Below are 18476 nucleotides of genomic sequence, written 5' to 3'. Positions count from 1 at the left end.
CATATTGTAAATTTTGTTTTTGAATAAAACAGAATATTTCAAGAAATTATTGGATTTAAATTTTGAAACAAGCAATATTTTGTAAGCTGTGTGCAACTCATAGAGTTTGCCTTGTTTCAAATGATCCCTGTTTTCCTCACCCACGTTTGATGACTCTTGAAAATGTACGCCCATTTTTGAGCGCTCAAAACATATCCACCATTATTATCATCACCATCTTCACATTTTTTGAAGCAAGTAAAATTTTATATCATCAAGCATTCAACCTAATAGTTTAAATAAACACAATTTGAATTTGTAAAACACTTTAATGTTAAAATACAAAAGAAAAACAAAGTTTAATTTAATAAACATGTACATAAAATTAGAAAAATTAAAGGAACATTTTTTTAAGATTCTTCCATAATAGTCCGTTTCCTTTTTTTGTGGTTCACCACAAGATCAGCAGTCAATATTTTTTGATTCTTCCGATGCATCCAATTTTTCAGATCAAGAAGGCTTTTGTGACCCACATTAAAAAGGGCAACTTCAGTTCTGTCTAAGTTTGCAGTTAATGTTGCAGCATCTTCTTCTAAGGCATTCTGAGATGTATCCATCAGCATTCTAAAACGATTTCTGAATGTCTGAAACAATACAAGAAATTTATGACACTTAATTTATTAACACTAGATCTTTTTTAAATTATTGATTAATATTTTAATACAATCAAAAATATTCACTTTTTCTTATAAACATGTTATATGATATTAAAAAATATAATAACTGAAGATCTTGAATATTTATTACAACTCCACCTATTATTGTTTAAATTCTGTCAAAAAAGAAACTAAGTATGTAATAACATAACCAAATGAATTAAACACCTTAAAAGTTTTTCAAAAAGTAAAGTAATATTAGACTCTATGATAATTGCTGTCCCTTAAATGCATTTCAGGTCGAGACAAAAATTACGAAATAATTTTTGTCAAATAGATAAAAAAAACGTTTTTATTTTTTTAATTGAACTATCAATATTTTATAAAATAAGTTCTTATATTTTGTACCGAACAATTTATTTTATTTGCTTGCAATTTCTTAGATGAAAATTAAGAGGACAGTAATTACATTCATTATCATCACCCACAGAATTTTTTAGTTGAAATTAAGCTCATTGACCCTTAAAGAAATAGCAACCCCTGTAATTAAACTTTACTGTTCTGTAAAGAAGAGTGTTCTTTGTAACCTGGAAATTAAAATTTATTCAACTTAGTCATCTATTGTATTTTTATTTTTCCGGCACTTTTTGTACTTGTGACAATAATTTCACAAAAGAGGGGGTCGCATACAAGGTGTTCTGTGGAGCAAATTATTTTAAGAATATTGATTATAAATATTTAAGTAGACAGTCATACTATATCAGAATAGGTAAACATTTATCTCTCTAATATTTTTATAATACAGTAGATTACTTATAAAATCCAGAAACGTGTATTGGGATCACAGGATAGTAATGACATTTTACCTATATTTTATTATTTTGAAAATATAATAAAAGTACAGAAGAAGTCTGATGCATATTTTATTTACTCCTTCAGAGTATTTTAAGCAGAACATACCATTAAATAATGAAAATAAATATTTCAATGCGAAATATGCAAAAGTTAACAACTTTTATATCAAATTTCAGAAAACAAAATTCAAGTAAATAATTAAAATTACCTCACTCAACATTTTACCGATTTCTTCTGAATCTTGGTGTATGAATTTAAGTAAATATAAACCAAAATGATAAAAGTAAGGTCCCATTTTATGTAAATCAACAATAGTAGCATCTGCATTTAAAATTTTTCTGTATCCTTCTTTATAAACCTTGGGCAAATCTATTGAAATAATGCGACGACTCTGTAAGGCTTGAGCCATCCATAATGGTATTTCCAGTTTTGTTCCTTGTGCCAAATCAGCAGTTCCACTTGAGGGATCTAAAAAACCTGTAAAGTATTCAAACCAATAAATAATTTTGCTAAAAAAATATGCTTACATCATAAAAAAGAATTTACACAAAATTCTTTTAATAATTTTCCAATACTGTCTAAGTTATCATAAGAACTTTTTTTCCAAATGTCTAAGGCTTTCGGTTGCTGTGGAAACATAGAGCTCCAGAATCAGGGTTTAAAAAACCCTGTTTTTTTAAACCCTGATTAAAAAAAACCCTGTTTTTTTTTTGTCTGGGTTTAAAAAAACCCCGTTTTTTTAAACCCTGATTCTGAATCCTGTTTGTCTCTGATCCTGTTTTTTTTTGTAAAAAAAACTTTGTTTTTCAAAAAAAACAAACAAACCCAGGTGGGTTTTATTGAGTTTTTTAAGATATTACCTAGTTTAACCTTTTTTAAGATTTAATTTTTAATTCAAAACAGAACAATTTTAATTAAAAGAAAACTTTTATACAGAAATAATTAAGATATGAATTACAATAAAAAAGTTTTATTTTTAATGTAGTATCCATCTTTCCAGGTTAGTATCAAAAGATATGTTAATAAAAGACTCCTAAATTATTTCTTTCCTTGAGTAAAAATTAAATCACAATATATTGAATCAGAGAAATATGCTGTTTTCTGTTTTATTTATTTATTATTAAACATTCATAAGTTTATTTTTTAGTTATAAAGTAAGCCTTTTGCAGACCAACTAACTGTTTATTTAACAATTTTCTTAGTACATAGTTTAAGGAATTTTTCTTTAAACTATGTATTTATAGTTAGTTTCGATTTGAAAATTCCAGAATCAATATATTTAAGATAAATATGAAATCCTTAAATCTATTTCTCGTTTATCTTTATCAATCTATTTTGATTATGTTTATAAAAACCCATTTGAGCGCAGGTTTTATTGTTGTTTTTTTAGTGGATTTTTTAAGAAAACCCATCCGAATTTTTTTGGATTTGTGGGTGGGGTAAAAACCTTGTTCAGAACCGTTTCCTTAGAAAACACAAATGAAATTAGTCAGTGCAAACTTAATTAGCAGCCAGTAATTTAATTGCTGTTTCAAGAAATTTTGGATAACATGTTTCACACTGTCATAACTAAAAAACTGTTTGACGAAACAAGCAATATGAGATTTCCCATATTTTTAGAGGAATAAATAAAAAAACATTCTGACATTAAAATGTTATTGATGTGGTTGTTACTTTTTAAGTTATTTTACCTCAAAGCTAAAGATTTCTTTCTGCTAAAGCTAAAAATTTCTTTTCTTGTTAAAAAAACATGTAGATGTTTCTCACAGTTGTTGCCAATTATTTGGCTACAGATAACGATATGGAAATCTCCCCGCACTTAGCTCGACAAATCACGAAACATCAATAATTCCATTTTTAACAAATTAATTTAATGGTCTCTTTATTTACATACCTAATTTCTTTACTCCTTGATCAAAACGGCAAGGTAATCTCTCTTCAGTAGCTAATATATCATCTATTGAAAAGTATTGCTCCTCGGCAAAAACAAAACTTCGTTTAGTGAAGTTCATTGCTGATAGTGCAGTGTCAATGACATCAAGTTCAGTCTACAGAAAATTTGAATTTCTCAGAAATAATAACATAAAACTATATTTTCCATAAATCTAGATAAAAATAATGATTGAGATAATTTAAGTGCACAGTTTGGAAAGTTAAATGATAGAAAAAAAGTTACAATGTTCAAATACCTGAAACTTTGAAAAACGAAATGCAGCTTTAGATATCGCGGGTTTTTTACGTTTGTAAACAAGTTGTGTTCTCCATTCTCTGGCAGAATATGAGTGAAAGAAAACTTTAAACTGTTTCAAATGATGCAACTGAGAGTTACCGAATAAGTTGTCAGAATTATGCAAGTTACAGTATTTTCGAATTGCATATTTTTCAATGTTTTGTTCTGATTCAGTCGATTCAGTTTATGATCATAAACGAAATATTTGTATCGAAATACTATTAGTATCTTGTTGCCAAATTATCATGTTCAAAGAAAAATAACAAGTAAATTGAATATTTTAATTATTTCAATTATTTATAAAATTATTGATTGCAAACAATTTAAAAATATTCATTTTTATTGGATATCATCTTTATAGTTTGATTTTTTCAATTACAAAACGAAATTAATTTCTCAATTATTTGTTCTTAATGGCCACAAGCATGCCTCAGCCTCCGAACATTTCGTCATAATTGCGTTTAAAATCTATTTTCGGATTTTCGGCAGTGTTTACCTTTTAAATTTTAATGAAAAGGAAAAATTGATTCCATATGTGATTGCTCATTGCTATTTAAAGTAAGTAGTATTTTGTGATTTTCAATCAAGTATGATTAACTTTTGCTTTCATTAAAGAAAAGTGATTTATTTTAAACATTATGTAATATCAAGTGTTTTGTCTTAAATCTAGCTTACTGTCAGATCAAATACGCCAAAGATCTAGAGTTCACTATCTTTCTCTTAGGTACTGAATTGTGTTAGAAGCAATAGATTTTAAATCTTACATTTGCCCTTTAAGTCATGCTATGATCTAATTGACTACTTTATATGTATTAATCAGTTAATGCATAAATCTGATTATTTTTCTTGTGTTTAATATTTTTTTTTAAGTGTTACTGTTAAGGTAACGTTCTTCTATATTTCATATGCTGATATACATGATGTATATCGTATAAAGTTAATCCTGCTTAAAGAATACCATTGGTTCCAGTCAACTGTATTCAAAAGCGAGTTATTCGATAATGAGGACAGTGCATAAGTTCTTCTTAAATGCTACATTTTAACAAGGTTTGAAATCGTAAGCAGTACATTCTAAAATGTTATAAAGGAATAAAGTCATTTTAATAATTAATAAGCAATTATAACTGGAGCTGCTAGCTTTAATATAAAATTTAAATCACATTTAAAGTTACATAATTATAACCCAATTTTTACGAAAAGTAGAGGAATCTTTCTTTCTGAGGTAATGTTTTTTTTGACAGATATTTAATTGAACATTTCTCTACTTCTTACTTTTACGCATTCTAGATGGTGAAGTATGTCAAAGACAGATTACCTCCCTCTTTTTTACTGTATAAATGTTAATTTTTAAACTACAGACCTGACACCTATTTGGAGTTGGACATGTCTGTATCGTAAGCAGGAAATGTCTGTATCTGTGGCAGAATAATTGCTAAGTCTTGGTAATGGCCTGCAGGAAATTAAAAAAAAATCACAGAAAGGGACCAACTTAAAAGGTATACCTCGTAGCCACTTCCGAGCAAAGATCTGCATATTTTTTTTGAAAAAATTTGTAAGTTTTAAATCTATTCAGCACCTTGGCAATTGTATTTGGATCAATATATGAAAATATCCCCTATTTCGAGCTCAAATGGATAGGAAGGTTGTTGTTACTGACCACATCATCTTCTAATAAATCATCTTATCATCTTCTTAATAAAAATTCTATTCTAGGTCGCAAAACATTTTTTAAAAAAAATCGCTTTTTCATGTCTACAAGCTGTTCAATGATAACTGACAACCTCAAATTATCGATTAAGCAAAGAAATTCAGTTTGATTATCATTAGTTTCATATGAAGTAATGTTGTTTAACTAACTTTTATTCCTAGAAACTTGATATTTGATTATCTGATACGTAGTGAAGACAGCTGTATTATGTAATATGAATTGATAATAGAAATTTCTCAAACTCAACTGTCTTGTTAATTTTTATTTAAATCGTGAATATACCTTAGTTGATTCCTGTTGGAATCTTTCTAAATTGTTCTTAAATCTGTGTTATGTGTTTTTGCGCTATTTATTATTTTAGATTTATTCATTTCAACAATTGTTCTCAAGAATATTATTAAAAATTTATGTGTAATCAGATTTCGATTTCTGTATCATAAACCATGTAAAAAACCATATTTTGACTGAGCAGTTTTTTTTTTGTTGGTATATAAGGAATTTTTTTAAAAAAAAATTCTTTTTATTTGAAGAAGTAAAATCACAGTTCAGAGTATCAAGGTTATACACTGTATTTATATTACGTAATCACTTTGTTACAGCTTATAACATCAATTATTTCAATCTCTCTTGCAGAATGCCTTCTGTTCTGCTGGATCGATTACCTCTTCCTAGTTTGCAAACCTACACAACGATTAGTATTCTGTGTTTTTCTTGTTCTATCTACTATGCATTAAAAGTAACATCTGATCCAGGTTGGACTCTTAATGTGACAGATGCCAGTGCAATTCCATTCGAGTCAGAACAAGATGGTGAAATTGAGCCACTAGATAGCATAAGAGTATTGCTGCATAATTTGCTTATTAATAATTTAACCAAAAGACTGTATGATGTTGTCCTAGTTTTGATTGAAGAGCCTCTTTGTGTTTGGGTATGTATCTTTATTTTTTATTGTAGTCAGTTTTCTGATTCATTGTATGTAGTGAGTATAGTATGACAATAAGATTCGATTGTTAATAAATATTGTGAGGTTTTGCTCAGTGATTTTGTCTTGCTCTAACTATATTGAACTAAACACTAATTGAGTTATATTGCGAGTGTGTTTGAGTATCCCTTATAGAATGGGTAGGTATATATTGTAATTTTATCTTTTTCATTAACCCCTTAACGATCAGTTAATTTTCAGGAAAACGGTCATAAAAGTGCCTATTTTGCCAAATACACGTATTTGATTAGTGCTGACATCTAGTTTAAAATAAACTAACTATATACAATTACCTTAAAACATCATGGTACTGCCATCTGGTGTGTAAAATGAGAAATAAAATATTTTTTGGGCAAAAGAGGTGAATTATTTTTATTCTTATTGGCCTGTTACTGCTGAACACTCCAGCTCGTAAATTTCACAGGAGCGAAAAATAGAGGGCGAAACCTCACCCCGTCATTTTCACGGAAGCGAGAAGGAAGGGGCTTAAAATCTTTTGGGAACCTCCTGCATTAATTATATGTTTTAAAGATTTGCAGTAATTCTCTTTATAAAAATTAAAAAAATAGAAAAATTATTTTTTGAAAACTGATTATATTTTTCTTACCTTCTAAAGATTTTTTTAAATATTTATTTTAGAATTTTAAAATTAATTCTATACTGTATTGTCATTGCAAAACACATAACTGTTAAAAATGTCACAATGGTAATTTATTTTAGAAGTGAATTAATCCAAAGTTCCGAAGTGTCATCTTTTCAAACCTGGCAAGGATCTTCAAATTTTTTTTATATCTAGTATAGGAAATGATAAATGTCAGAATGGTAGCTTTATTTTAAATTTTTTGAAGCTTAAATTCCATATATCAATTGCATAAAGTGGAAAGGAGGTATAAAATTAAATTTAATTTTATTCATGTTGCTCATATGCTCTTTCATTTCGTCTTTATACTAATAGTAGGCTATATTGAATTTATAGTTCTTATTTCTTTTTGTTATTCATCTATTTTAATGTTAACATCAAAGTTATATAAAGAAATTAAAATGTGTTAAACAAGATGGGCACTATAATTTACCTTTGTTATTGTTTTCATTTTAAAATAATAAAACAATTAATACAAATTGCTTTATGTCTATATTTAACTAACATAATGTTTGATTATTTCCCTAAAGAGAGTTTGTTGTAGTATATGTAGAACTAAAAGAATGATCCAAAATCTACCTAGTAAAATAAATTAGAATTAAATGATTTGATAAAAATAAAAATACTTTATTTTTTTTGAAAACTTATTATTCCAAAGTAATGAGAAATAATTTGAATTTAAAATAAAAAAATTAGATGTCAAATGATCTCTAAGAAATACCTCAGCTTTTTTTATTAACTCTCTTTTTTATTCAAACTTTTTTTTTATCAATATTGTTGAGAAAATGGTTAATTATCCATTAGCTAGGTATGAGACGAATTTTTTTTTGTCAAAAAGGTCACCATGTTTTTTAAAGTATTAAAAATGAATGAAGCATTTAAAAGCTAACAGTTTTCTATTTGTTTAATTTCTATTTACATTTAATTCACATGAATTAAATGTAATAAAAATCAAAGTATCAATTACTACTAGTTCACTAAAGTCAAATAAATAATTGATTTTATAGTTTATAGCTCATTTATTGATGATGAAGTTAGTCGTTTTTTTTAAATCTAGTTTTACCTAGTACCTAGTTAGTACATTACTACAGAAAAATGTATCTCATCTTTTTGTGTATTTATGTAGTTTTTATTAAAATTATCTGTATGTATTATAAAAACTTCTGTTCCTAAAACCATTAAATTTTTTTTTCAGTCTCTTATAAATATGGTGTACTGTGTTATGATTTTGATTGGGAAAGGTATCCAGAAATTTGTTTTTGGTGATCTTAGAGTCATTGAACAACAAGTAAGATCATTTACTAAATGTCAATATATTTTTTGTACTAAAATTTTGTTTCTAATTTTTCTTTTTTTATCACTTTTAACTTTTTTTAATACTTTAATAAAGTTTGCTTTTTTTGCTATTTTTTGTAATTCTAAATAAAGAGAATAAGCTTTAGTGAAGGGACTAGTATTTGTTTAATACAAATAATTTTAATCAGTAATTTAAATCACAAGATGTTGCATTTTCTAGTCAGGCATTCTTCTTCTTCTTTTTTTGTTTTTGCTTTTTACTCTTAATTTGCTAAAAAGGCGGAATTATTTTAGATTATTTAAAAAATTTCATATTTAGAAATTTAAAATTGTGTATAATTAGTTATAATCAGCATGAATTTCACAGTAATATTTATTATTAGTATTATATTACATATTTGGTAATAGTATTATATATTATTCTTTGTGTGCTATTTGCAAAATCTGGAAATGAATGAATTGCTGCAGTAAAGTTATAATAATGGTAAATAAATGTTGTCTTTCATGTTCAAAGTTATTGAATTCCTTAATACATAATTATGTAGATTAATACATTTATTTGTAAATCAAGCTTCCTATAATAATCTAATTAAAGATTTTATAACTTTAAAAATTTTCAGGGCTTAATATCTAATCACTAATTTACTTTAGAAATATATATATATATATATATTTTACCGCTTTTATACCTATTTGTAGACATTCATTGAAAAATAAGTTTAATATTTTTTTCAAATTTAACCTGTTTTAATTTTGTATATTGTAAGATTACTTCAAATAAATTTTTAAAAATTACTGACACTATATATGAAAATTGTTTCTAAAAAATTTTAGTAACCGTTTAAAAATAAATGAAAGATTATTTTGAGATGAATAATAATAATTTTTTAAATAAATTCAATTGATTAAATTTTTAATAAAATTGAGATAGCTCAATATATTTTTAAATTTTTTTGACAAATGTATTCCTTTATTAATGTTTTAATTTGTAACATGATTCTTAATATGTTTACCAGTGTTACACATCTTTCTTTCTTTTTTTTTAAGAACCATTCATTTCAATATAACAATAATAATTTCTTTTCAAAGTCATATTTTATGCCTTACTTGAAAAATAAATTTTAATTTAGGAAAGAAATATTCTACATCAGGATAGTTAGGTTATCAGCCAAATGTATAAAGAGTTATTATATTTTTACTTTTTTAAATTATTTCCAAGTTGTAGCAATCTTTAAACTTAGAAAATTGTTATTAACTTATAAACTTTCAAACCCTAACTTATTTAGATTTTTAGTGGCTGTTTCTTTAATATTTCTTTCCCTGTAAATATTTTGTGTTACACATTTCAAGATAATAACAAATGTTTTCTTTCACTTTTTGTAGCATATGAAGGACAAATTTTGGAATTTTGTCTTCTACAAATTTATTTTCATCTTTGGAGTTCTGAATGTTCAATATATGGATGAAGTGATACTTTGGTGCGGGTGGTTTTCTTTTGTTGGTGCTTTCCACTTGCTCTCTCAGTTGTGTAAAGATCGATTTGAATACGTAAGTTTAAATGTTTTTTTAACAATTATTAATTAGTGTTTTAACATTGAAATATATATTTAATTTTCATTTCTATATTTATATCTATTTAGCTATCTTTTTCACCTACCACCCCAAAATGGACACATTTGCGTTTATTTTCCTTAATTTTCTTCATTCTTGGTGTATCAGTTGGCTTGTGCACTATTGTTGGACTTTATGCAAGTTTGAACATCTTTTTCTTCATGGCTGCTGAGGTAAAATTTTTTTATTATTTATCCCTCTCAAATATTTTTTTAAAAAAATTATATTTATTCCTTTAAATTTTTCTTTATTTAGTTTTTATATTGAAATTAGTTTTATTTCTGCATTACATTTTTCAGTTTGCAAAATATAATATTCTGTAATTTTTGGAATATAATCTGTGACCAATTCTGTTATAAGTATGACATTGGTAATTGATGGGCTTAAATGCATCAGAAGATTAAAAAAAGCATTTATTCTTCATATGGGTCATTCTCACGAAAACTGTCATTTTTCAATTCATAAAGTCCCAAAAAAGTAAAGTGAATAAAAAGCTCTGAAACTTTTTATATTAATAGAAATATGTAATGGCATTATAAAGAAAGTATATATCCTATATCTTATACTTAATATTTAAATTAATTAATTAATTTCACTATTTAAAAAGTGAGGGACTGACATTTTATTTAATACATGTTTTTCTCTAAGTTACAGCTACCTCAAGTTTGAAAATGATAACATACTAAGTATATCTAATATTTATTATAATTTAGTTTTATATATTTAATAGTTTTTACAGGTTTGGGAAATAAAATTGGCTGGCACGATTGAACAAAGAAAATTTAATAATATACTCATCTTGAATCATTCCCTCACTTCAGCATCATTCCCTCACTTTATACACTAGTCAGGGAATGACAAATTTAATAAAATTTAAAAATAACAGTTAGGCCTAATTAATTTCTGAAATCAATCACATACAATTATATTCATACAAGAAAGCAACATATAATTATCCACTTTCTTGATGAAGTTGTATTTTATTTTACTCTAAAAAACGATATGAGGGAATGACAAATGTAAAAAATTTTACCTGGTTTGATTCATTCAAATTTATTCCACAGCAAAGCTTCTTTAAGTTGAAGATGAAAACATACTGCAATTTTGTTCTATGATGTCAGTTGTTAACTGCTAAAATTTTTATTAAAATATTTTTATTCTAAGAAGATTGCAAGTGATAAGAACATTGGTGTGAGGGAATGATGCGAAACACTAGGGACAAAGTTTAAAATAGTGTTGCGTTAATATTTTTATCAGAAATTAAATTTAAAATTGATTTTCTGAATTCTGTATTTCAATATTCTGAAATCAAATACACGAATTTGTAATTTTTTTTTTTAATTTTAGAAACAATTTTTTCTTTTTCTAAATCAACAGTGGGGACAAGTGAGGGAATGACATATTGGTATATTTTAATTGCCTAAAATAAATAAAAAATAAAAATTTATAATTTTATTTTTATTCTTTTGTTAGCCTGCATTCTGAAGGACACTTTCCCTGAAATGTTTTTTTTCGTAAGCTGTAAAACAAACATAAAATGTACTTAGGACATGAAAATGACTGTTTTTGTGAGAATGACCCATATAGATATGTCTTATAAATTAAACTGTTTTGAGTTTGCATAACAGTTTTTGTTCGATGAAACGAAATTCTGGAATTTTTCTGTATTTGTATAATTTAGAACGTACATGTATAATCTAGAAAAAAACAAGAACTTTCCAGATTTTTTTTTTTGAATAGTAAATGGTATGTAAAACATAAATAGCACAAGGCTTTTATATCACTGTTTGAAAATATCTCCTTTTGAATTATTATAATTTCCGTCTTTCTGCTTCCAACTAAACTTTATATGATTTTCATTTTTCAGTGGACTCTTGTTATTTTAAGAACTCTTTATGTTCTTGTAAGGTGAGTATTTTTATTTTTTTAAATAAAATATTTTCGAGAACTTTCAATAACTATAAAACTGTAAATAAATTATTCTCATGAACTTTTTAAGGTAATTAAAAATTTTTTGCATGCAATTATAAAATTTCTAGTGATAATTCCTTGCAAATAATAAATTATAGTAAATATTTACTATTAATTATTATTTTATTTAATAATAATCGAAAATATTGTGAATTGTAAGGTATAAAGTATTTTACATCATTTTAAAGTATGTCATTTCAGAAGGCAAAATACAAAGTTTGAGAGAAATCAGTTAAACAGTTCCCGCGCGAGAAATTGAATTTTAAATATACGACTTTTTTAAAATTCCATTTCTCAGGAAATATTTAACTGATTACGCACAAATTTTGTATTTTGCCATGTAAATTTATATACTTTAAAATTATGCAAAAAATTTTATACTTTACAATTCGAAATTTTTTCGAGTATTTAATAAAATAATAAAAAATTATAAATATTCACTAAAATTTATATTTTGCATGGAATTATCTTTGCAGAAATGAATTTTATAACTAGGTGCAAAACTTTTTCCATTAACTTAAAAAAAGTTCTTAAGATTGGCGAATTACGCTAAGATTAAAATTAACATTAAGGGGTCCAAATTTTGGATTGTTCTGACCAAACTATATACCACATTTCCCAGATTGCGGCTACTCCCTGTACTTGGGACATTAGAATTCTAAATCCGCTGAAGAAAAGAGTTATATTTATTCAGAGAAAGTATGTTTTTGTGTCTGATTTTGTATCTTAAAATATCATCTGTACTAATTAGAATATTTGAAGTCACCTACTTAAAACTCTATCATTGAGTCCTAGAACATGAAAATCTGATCATTAGATCAAAAGTTATTCCGAGTTCTTCTAAGTGGCTCTTTTTTCGGCGCTATGCACATTATTAATGTTATTGGATGGAACTAAAACTTTAACCTTTTAAAACTATTGTTAAGGAATATATATTTATTTATTCAATTTTCTTTAATCATCTGTAAAAATTTCATTTAAATTTTCTAATCTATAGTGAAATTCTTAACATTTCATTTTGATTTTACTTATCCTGCATATTCCATTCAAGCTCAAATCCTTATTATTTCAGGTATGTTATTCATTTGTATGACGTAACTCATGAGGGTATTTGGGAGAGAAGAGGAATCTACACTTACTACTCAGAACTCGTATTTGAATTGTCAAGTCTTGTTGTTGATTTCTTGCATCATTTGCATATGTTGGTAAGTCCTTATTATGCTAGCATTTTCCTTGTACAACTCTACAATGTTATTTTTGTATTGAGTTTTTGAAATAACAAACCTGTTGCTTCTTGATTGAATTTTTTCTTTATAAAGTTCTGTCTCTTCTATCACTCACTAATATGTTATGAAATTAAGCAAATTAAAGCCAATATAGTAAATATGTTAAAAAGCACAGTAGAAATTAGCTTTGCAATTGGTATTTTTATGTTGATTTTTTCATAAGACCTATGGTTGCAAAATTGAATTTTCATAAATAAAATTCTGTCTTTTTTGTTATTTATTTTGAATTTAAGTGAATTGAGAAACCTGAAAAAATATTTTAAAAAGCAGATTTTGAATATCATTAAGTATCAGAAATTAATGATCTGGCCCTGTTGATTATGTAAGTTAACATCACATTTTTTGAAATTATCTTAATTTTCTAATATTTGTGCTTTTTTAATTATAATGAAATTATCAAAAATTTTCTAACTATATTCTGTTATAGTGTCTCATGGTCATTTTTAAATTATTGATTAGCAGTTATTAAAAAGTCAAATAGTTGGAACAATCTAACATATTATGTAATTTTTTTAAAATTTATTTATTTTACTTGCTGATTGACACAATGTAGATTAAATTTAATATTATTAATGAATTCTTATGTGTGCTTATGATTTTATTTAAATTATTTTTATTTTCATTTTTTTTTTGTACCAGCTATGGCGAAACATTTTCCTTTCTGTTGCAAGCCTAGTCATTTGCATGCAACTTCGTTGCTTCTTCAATGAAATACAATTGAAATACATTAGGCATAAAAATTATTTACGTGTGTCAAGGCATATGGAGAGCAAGTAAGCATATATTTAAATAGTTTATTTAAAATTATTAAAATTCCACTTAAGGAATAAATTTTTTTTGTATTTTATTTAAACACTTTTGTGTGTTATTTTTCAGTTGAAATTCATATTCCAATTTGCTCTTTTATACATATTTTTTAAGTTTAATAAAATTTTTATTTATTTACCCTTCATTTATTTTATAAGTTGTCTTTGAACTCTGATAATTTTTGTTTTTTTAATTTTTTACCATATAAATGTTTCATAAATTTTTTTTTTGTTTGTTTAACAAAACGAAAGAAAAATTTCATTTTTCAAAGGTAAAAATCGATAACTTTAAAAAAAAATTCAATTGATTGATGGTTTTAGTTTTGCATTACAACTTATTAAGCTAAGAATTTGGCTATAATACTTTTCAATCAATTAATAACTTATTTGCTTCCTCAGAATGTTTTTCTTTCTTTTGTTAATTCTTCCATACATTTTTGCTGTATCTAGATTTTTTTATACATTAATGTTAGTTTTTTAATGTAGTCCACAATTATAAAATACTTTTTTTCCATCTTAGAAACATAACTTTTATTGGTATTTAATATTGATTTTCTTTTTTTTTTTAGTTTCTTTTTTATAAATAGGTTTCATAAACTTATTCACTTGTCTTCTCACCCTAAAATATGTGAACAAAGATTGTTAAAAAGAAATAACTCTAAAATCAATCGCAGCTTTGTTTACAATCCTTTATCAACTGCACATTATTATCTGATAAGTCTTTTTTAAGCTATTTCATTTAAGCTTATTATCTGATTAGTTTTTTTTTAGTTATTACTATTGCACTTAGCTCTAAATATAATAAGTACCAGATTAGAAATTTCTGGATGATCTATTAATGTTCAACTGTGTGTTATCTATGATCCAGAAAATTTTTTAAGGCTCTCATTGAGATAAGAAAGACTATTTTTAGAGTATTGTTAATCTCAATTTATATTGATTTGAAATAGAAAGTCATTACCTTGATCGTTTCTAATATCTTATTATAAAAATTATTTTTACTCACTTTTGGCTCCAGTACATTTCAGAATTGTGCTATCAATTTTAATTCGAATCTTGCTGTTTTAATTCTGCTACTGATTTTTAAAATTTTTTTTTCTATAAATACTTTTCTCAATTTGTTTGAATAAATAGATTTTGAAGAGTGTATTTAAATATTAATTGATTTATTTTAGAATTATCTTAAAGTTGAAAATAAGTGCGCAATTTGTAAATTTTTTACATGTTTAACTTCATTTTTTTCAAGGCAAAAATGTCCCGCAGTGGACTGATCGTTAAGACACGGTTACCAGCAGATCACCGAAGTCAAGCATCACTGGTTGCGGTCAGTGTGCGGGTGGGTGACCCACTTGGATCAGTCTGCGTAGGGACCAAGGGTGTGCGGTATTGGTCCTCGTTAAACTGTGCTACCGTAAAGTGCTCGACTTCGCGTGCAGGTCGTCGGGCTACCGAAGCGGGGGTGCCATCCCCTCTGCAGAGGATCAAAATTGTGATGGCATGTCTTCGGATCATCCTCAGGGATGTTTCCCAGACCGTCGCCAATAGCCCATTGTGTAGCTTTAGTGCGACGTAAATAAAGTACCTACCTATCAAAGCAAAAATAAAGGATAAAATATATAGATAGTGATTATTAAATGTTTTTCTTATATCTTGAATTTTTCTACTACCACTTTCAGAACGTATTTGTATAATGTTTCTTATATTGATTATTGTATATAATATTTTTGTAAAGTCCCTTAAGATATCTAATATATAACAGACTAATAAGAAGTTATTTATCTTAATAATAAACATTAGTTCACAGGTTCTTTAGTAGTGTGAGTTAAACTTGAAGATTGGGCCTATGATTTTTCAAACTATGTTCATTTCCGACCATCAAAGATTTTATGATCAAAACTTGGGTCTATATCACAGGCGGATCACAGACAGAGATGATTATTAAATGCTTTTGTTACATCTTGAATTTTTCAACTACCACTTTCAGAATGTATTTGTATAAAGTTCCTTTTATCGATTATTATATATATGGTTAAAACTTAGGTTAATATCTCAGGCAGATCGAAAAGCTGATTTTGCTCAGAGTCTTTTGATTGGTCTGGTATAGAAGCTAAAGCTTCCAGGCAAATAAGATCTTCAAAGCTGAAGCATTGCATCACACAAATGATTCCAACTTTTTTCTTAGAGAAGTTTTCAAAGATCTTTGAACTTTATGTCAAATGCATGGATTTTTAAGGAAATAACTTTTAAGTACTATGTTTCTATGTTCTGTAGGTTTAAGAATAACTTTGTTCTGTAAATCTTGTATTTTTTCCATTGGTGGATTAAATCATTGAATGCCTATTATGCTAAAAGTATAATTATAATTTTTATAATAATTATTTTAAATATTTTTCCTATTTTAGTTATCCTCTTGCTACTAAAGAAGAAATAGAAACTAATAATGACGATTGCGCCATCTGTTGGGATCGTATGGATACTGCAAGAAAATTACCTTGTGGCCATATGTTTCATTCGTGAGTCTAACTTTTTTAGCATTTAAATTGATTTAATTGTATGATATTACAATTTTTTAAGTATATTATTTAACTACAGTTTAAACTATAGTGAGAAGTAGATAACTTTTATCTTTAAACATTACAAAGGAGTAAAGCTTAAAACAGCTTTATATATTTAGAACTGCAGTAATATTAAAAATGAATGAGCATTGATCCTGGGATTAAAGTAATTCTATTAAAGATAATTTTTTAATATCAGTAATGGTTTTTCTTTTTTATTAAAATTTAAATTACACATCTTGCTCTGGTTTTGTTAAAGGAGGTGTTTATTGTTATGAAATCAGCATGTAGTTTAGAAAAAAGCTTATTACAAAATAAAATTATCAACTATATCTCATTGATTTTAGTCTCTACTATTTAAAAAGATCATTTGAAAAATTAAGGTAAGAAAATGTATACATGATTTCCTGTTTGATATTCACACTAATTATGAAGTGCTTCATTATAAGGTTCGATTAGACCGGAGAATAACCTCTCACCAGATGGCAAATAATCAATAAAAGTAGTGACTTAATTAAGCAACTGGTCACTTTTTCTCATAGTTTTTTTTGTTAGAAAATTATTTAATGATAAAAGAGCATCAATGCAGAATGATTCTTGAAAGCAGAATTTTCATTAAAATTTCCAATGTCTCCATTCAAAATTTTGATCCTTCAAAATCCAACAATTCATAATAGAAAGATTCATATTTCAAAGTTGTAATATGTGCATTAAATGCATTTTGCCTCCCCAAATATTATTAAATATAGTTTTTTAAATTCAGTATGTTTAATTAAATTTGTCACATATTTATGTTATCATTATTCTTGAATTAACTTTTTTTAGCCATAGATTATTTCAAATGCGAATTTTTAAAAAATATAATTTAATCCTTTTAAAAAAAGTTTGCCAAAGTGGTTATTAATTGAAAAGGACCTATGTATGAAAAGGATTTATATCGGTATGTATGAAAAGGATTTGAGTCTACCAGCAACTGGCTACTGAATAAAAATATAATTTTTCAGGTCTTGGTTTGATCCAAACAGTATTGTTTCAGATTTTTTGAGTTACCTATCTTAAAAGATATAAAGCATTTTTTAAAAAAAAAATTAATGCTAATAAATTAAATAAATTTAAATAGGCCAAACATTGTGTTATTTAGTATCCATTCAAAATCAAATTTTAGTGTATTCTTAGCTCAGATCTAAATACATATCTTTCTGTTATCCAATTATAAGTTAATTATGATTTACACTTATGACTCATCATGAATTGAATCATAGTAGCAACTTTTTGCATTGGAGCCTCAGCTATCAGAACAGTTCTCTACATGTTTGTCTGAGATAATTTAACATAGGTGTTTTTACTCCATGGATCATTTAAATATTATTGAGTCCTTTTTATTGGACGTAACTACAATTTTCAAACTTATTTAAACTCTACTGACCACTTATTATTCAGATTATGTTTGATTTACTTTTAACAAATTTTGCTTCAGATCTTGTTTGCACTCATGGTTAGAACAAGTTACGAATTGCCCAACCTGTCGTACACCTCTTGTGCAAAAAGAAAACAGTAATAACTCAAGGTCAGATTTAAACAGAAACATTCTGGGTCAAGAGGATCAGCAACGTCAAGCAAATCCAACTACTAATCATTTCTTCCACTTTGATGGTCAGTATTTTGTTGTATCTTAATTCTAAATTATTAATCATTATTTGATTCAATAGACATATTAAGTCCTTGTAATTATAGCTTTCATTTCTTAAGTTTTTATAAATGGTATTGTTTTTTTAAATTTATACTATTAGTTTTCAATTGTCAGTATTATTATTATTTTTTCTCTGTTTGTAGTTAACTTTTTTCACATGCATTTAAAAAAAAAAAAAAAAAACAGATTTTAATAAATAAATGAATTGTCA

General features: G+C 26.1%; 2 protein-coding genes across 3 annotated transcripts in view; one reads left to right on the top strand and one right to left on the bottom strand.

The window, feature by feature from the left end:
• Positions 1 to 288: 288 nt before the first annotated feature.
• Positions 289 to 3940, bottom strand: Psf3 (DNA replication complex GINS protein Psf3). 2 transcript variants are annotated; one of them, XM_016062964.5, is made up of 4 exons: positions 3680 to 3940; positions 3385 to 3595; positions 1699 to 1967; positions 289 to 623 (listed from the first exon to the last, which is right to left on the bottom strand). In XM_016062964.5, the coding sequence occupies exons 2-4, from the start codon at positions 3500 to 3502 to the stop codon at positions 390 to 392; spliced, it is 621 nt and encodes a 206-aa protein (XP_015918450.2). In that variant the 5' UTR covers positions 3503 to 3595; positions 3680 to 3940; the 3' UTR covers positions 289 to 389. The 2 variants fall into 2 exon arrangements, with proteins under 2 accessions (XP_015918450.2, XP_015918451.2); XM_016062965.5 differs by having other exon boundaries at positions 3385 to 3538; positions 3680 to 3934.
• An 11-nt stretch (positions 3941 to 3951) lies between these two features.
• The window catches only part of LOC107447925 (E3 ubiquitin-protein ligase AMFR), a 29525-nt gene continuing 15000 nt past the window's right edge, over positions 3952 to 18476 (top strand). The window contains exons 1-10 of the mRNA XM_043043267.3: positions 3952 to 4278; positions 6062 to 6356; positions 8246 to 8338; positions 9730 to 9894; positions 9987 to 10130; positions 11825 to 11865; positions 13001 to 13133; positions 13854 to 13987; positions 16423 to 16533; positions 18053 to 18228. Coding sequence (XP_042899201.1) covers positions 6063 to 6356; positions 8246 to 8338; positions 9730 to 9894; positions 9987 to 10130; positions 11825 to 11865; positions 13001 to 13133; positions 13854 to 13987; positions 16423 to 16533; positions 18053 to 18228 — 1291 coding nt within the window. The 5' untranslated portion in view covers positions 3952 to 4278; position 6062. The remainder of the gene's footprint in view (positions 4279 to 6061; positions 6357 to 8245; positions 8339 to 9729; positions 9895 to 9986; positions 10131 to 11824; positions 11866 to 13000; positions 13134 to 13853; positions 13988 to 16422; positions 16534 to 18052; positions 18229 to 18476) is intronic.

The sequence above is a fragment of the Parasteatoda tepidariorum genome, chromosome 4, assembly GCF_982258835.1.
Source record: "Parasteatoda tepidariorum strain Cologne lab strain chromosome 4, Ptep-v5.0, whole genome shotgun sequence".
Lineage (NCBI taxonomy): Eukaryota > Metazoa > Arthropoda > Arachnida > Araneae > Theridiidae > Parasteatoda > Parasteatoda tepidariorum.
The sequence above is the reverse complement of the archived record's forward strand: the minus strand, read 5'-3'. Positions and strand labels throughout refer to the sequence as shown.

Coding starts and splice junctions, on each gene's coding strand:
- Psf3 (XM_016062964.5), bottom strand. CDS start 3,502: ATGAACTTCACTAAACGAAGTTTTGTTTTTGCCGAGGAGCAATACTTT. Junction 1,968..3,384: donor TCAAGGAGTAAAGAAATTAG/GTATGTAAATAA, acceptor AATACTTTACAG/GTTTTTTAGATCCCTCAAGT. Junction 624..1,698: donor TCGGTAAAATGTTGAGTGAG/GTAATTTTAATT, acceptor GTATTGTTTCAG/ACATTCAGAAATCGTTTTAG.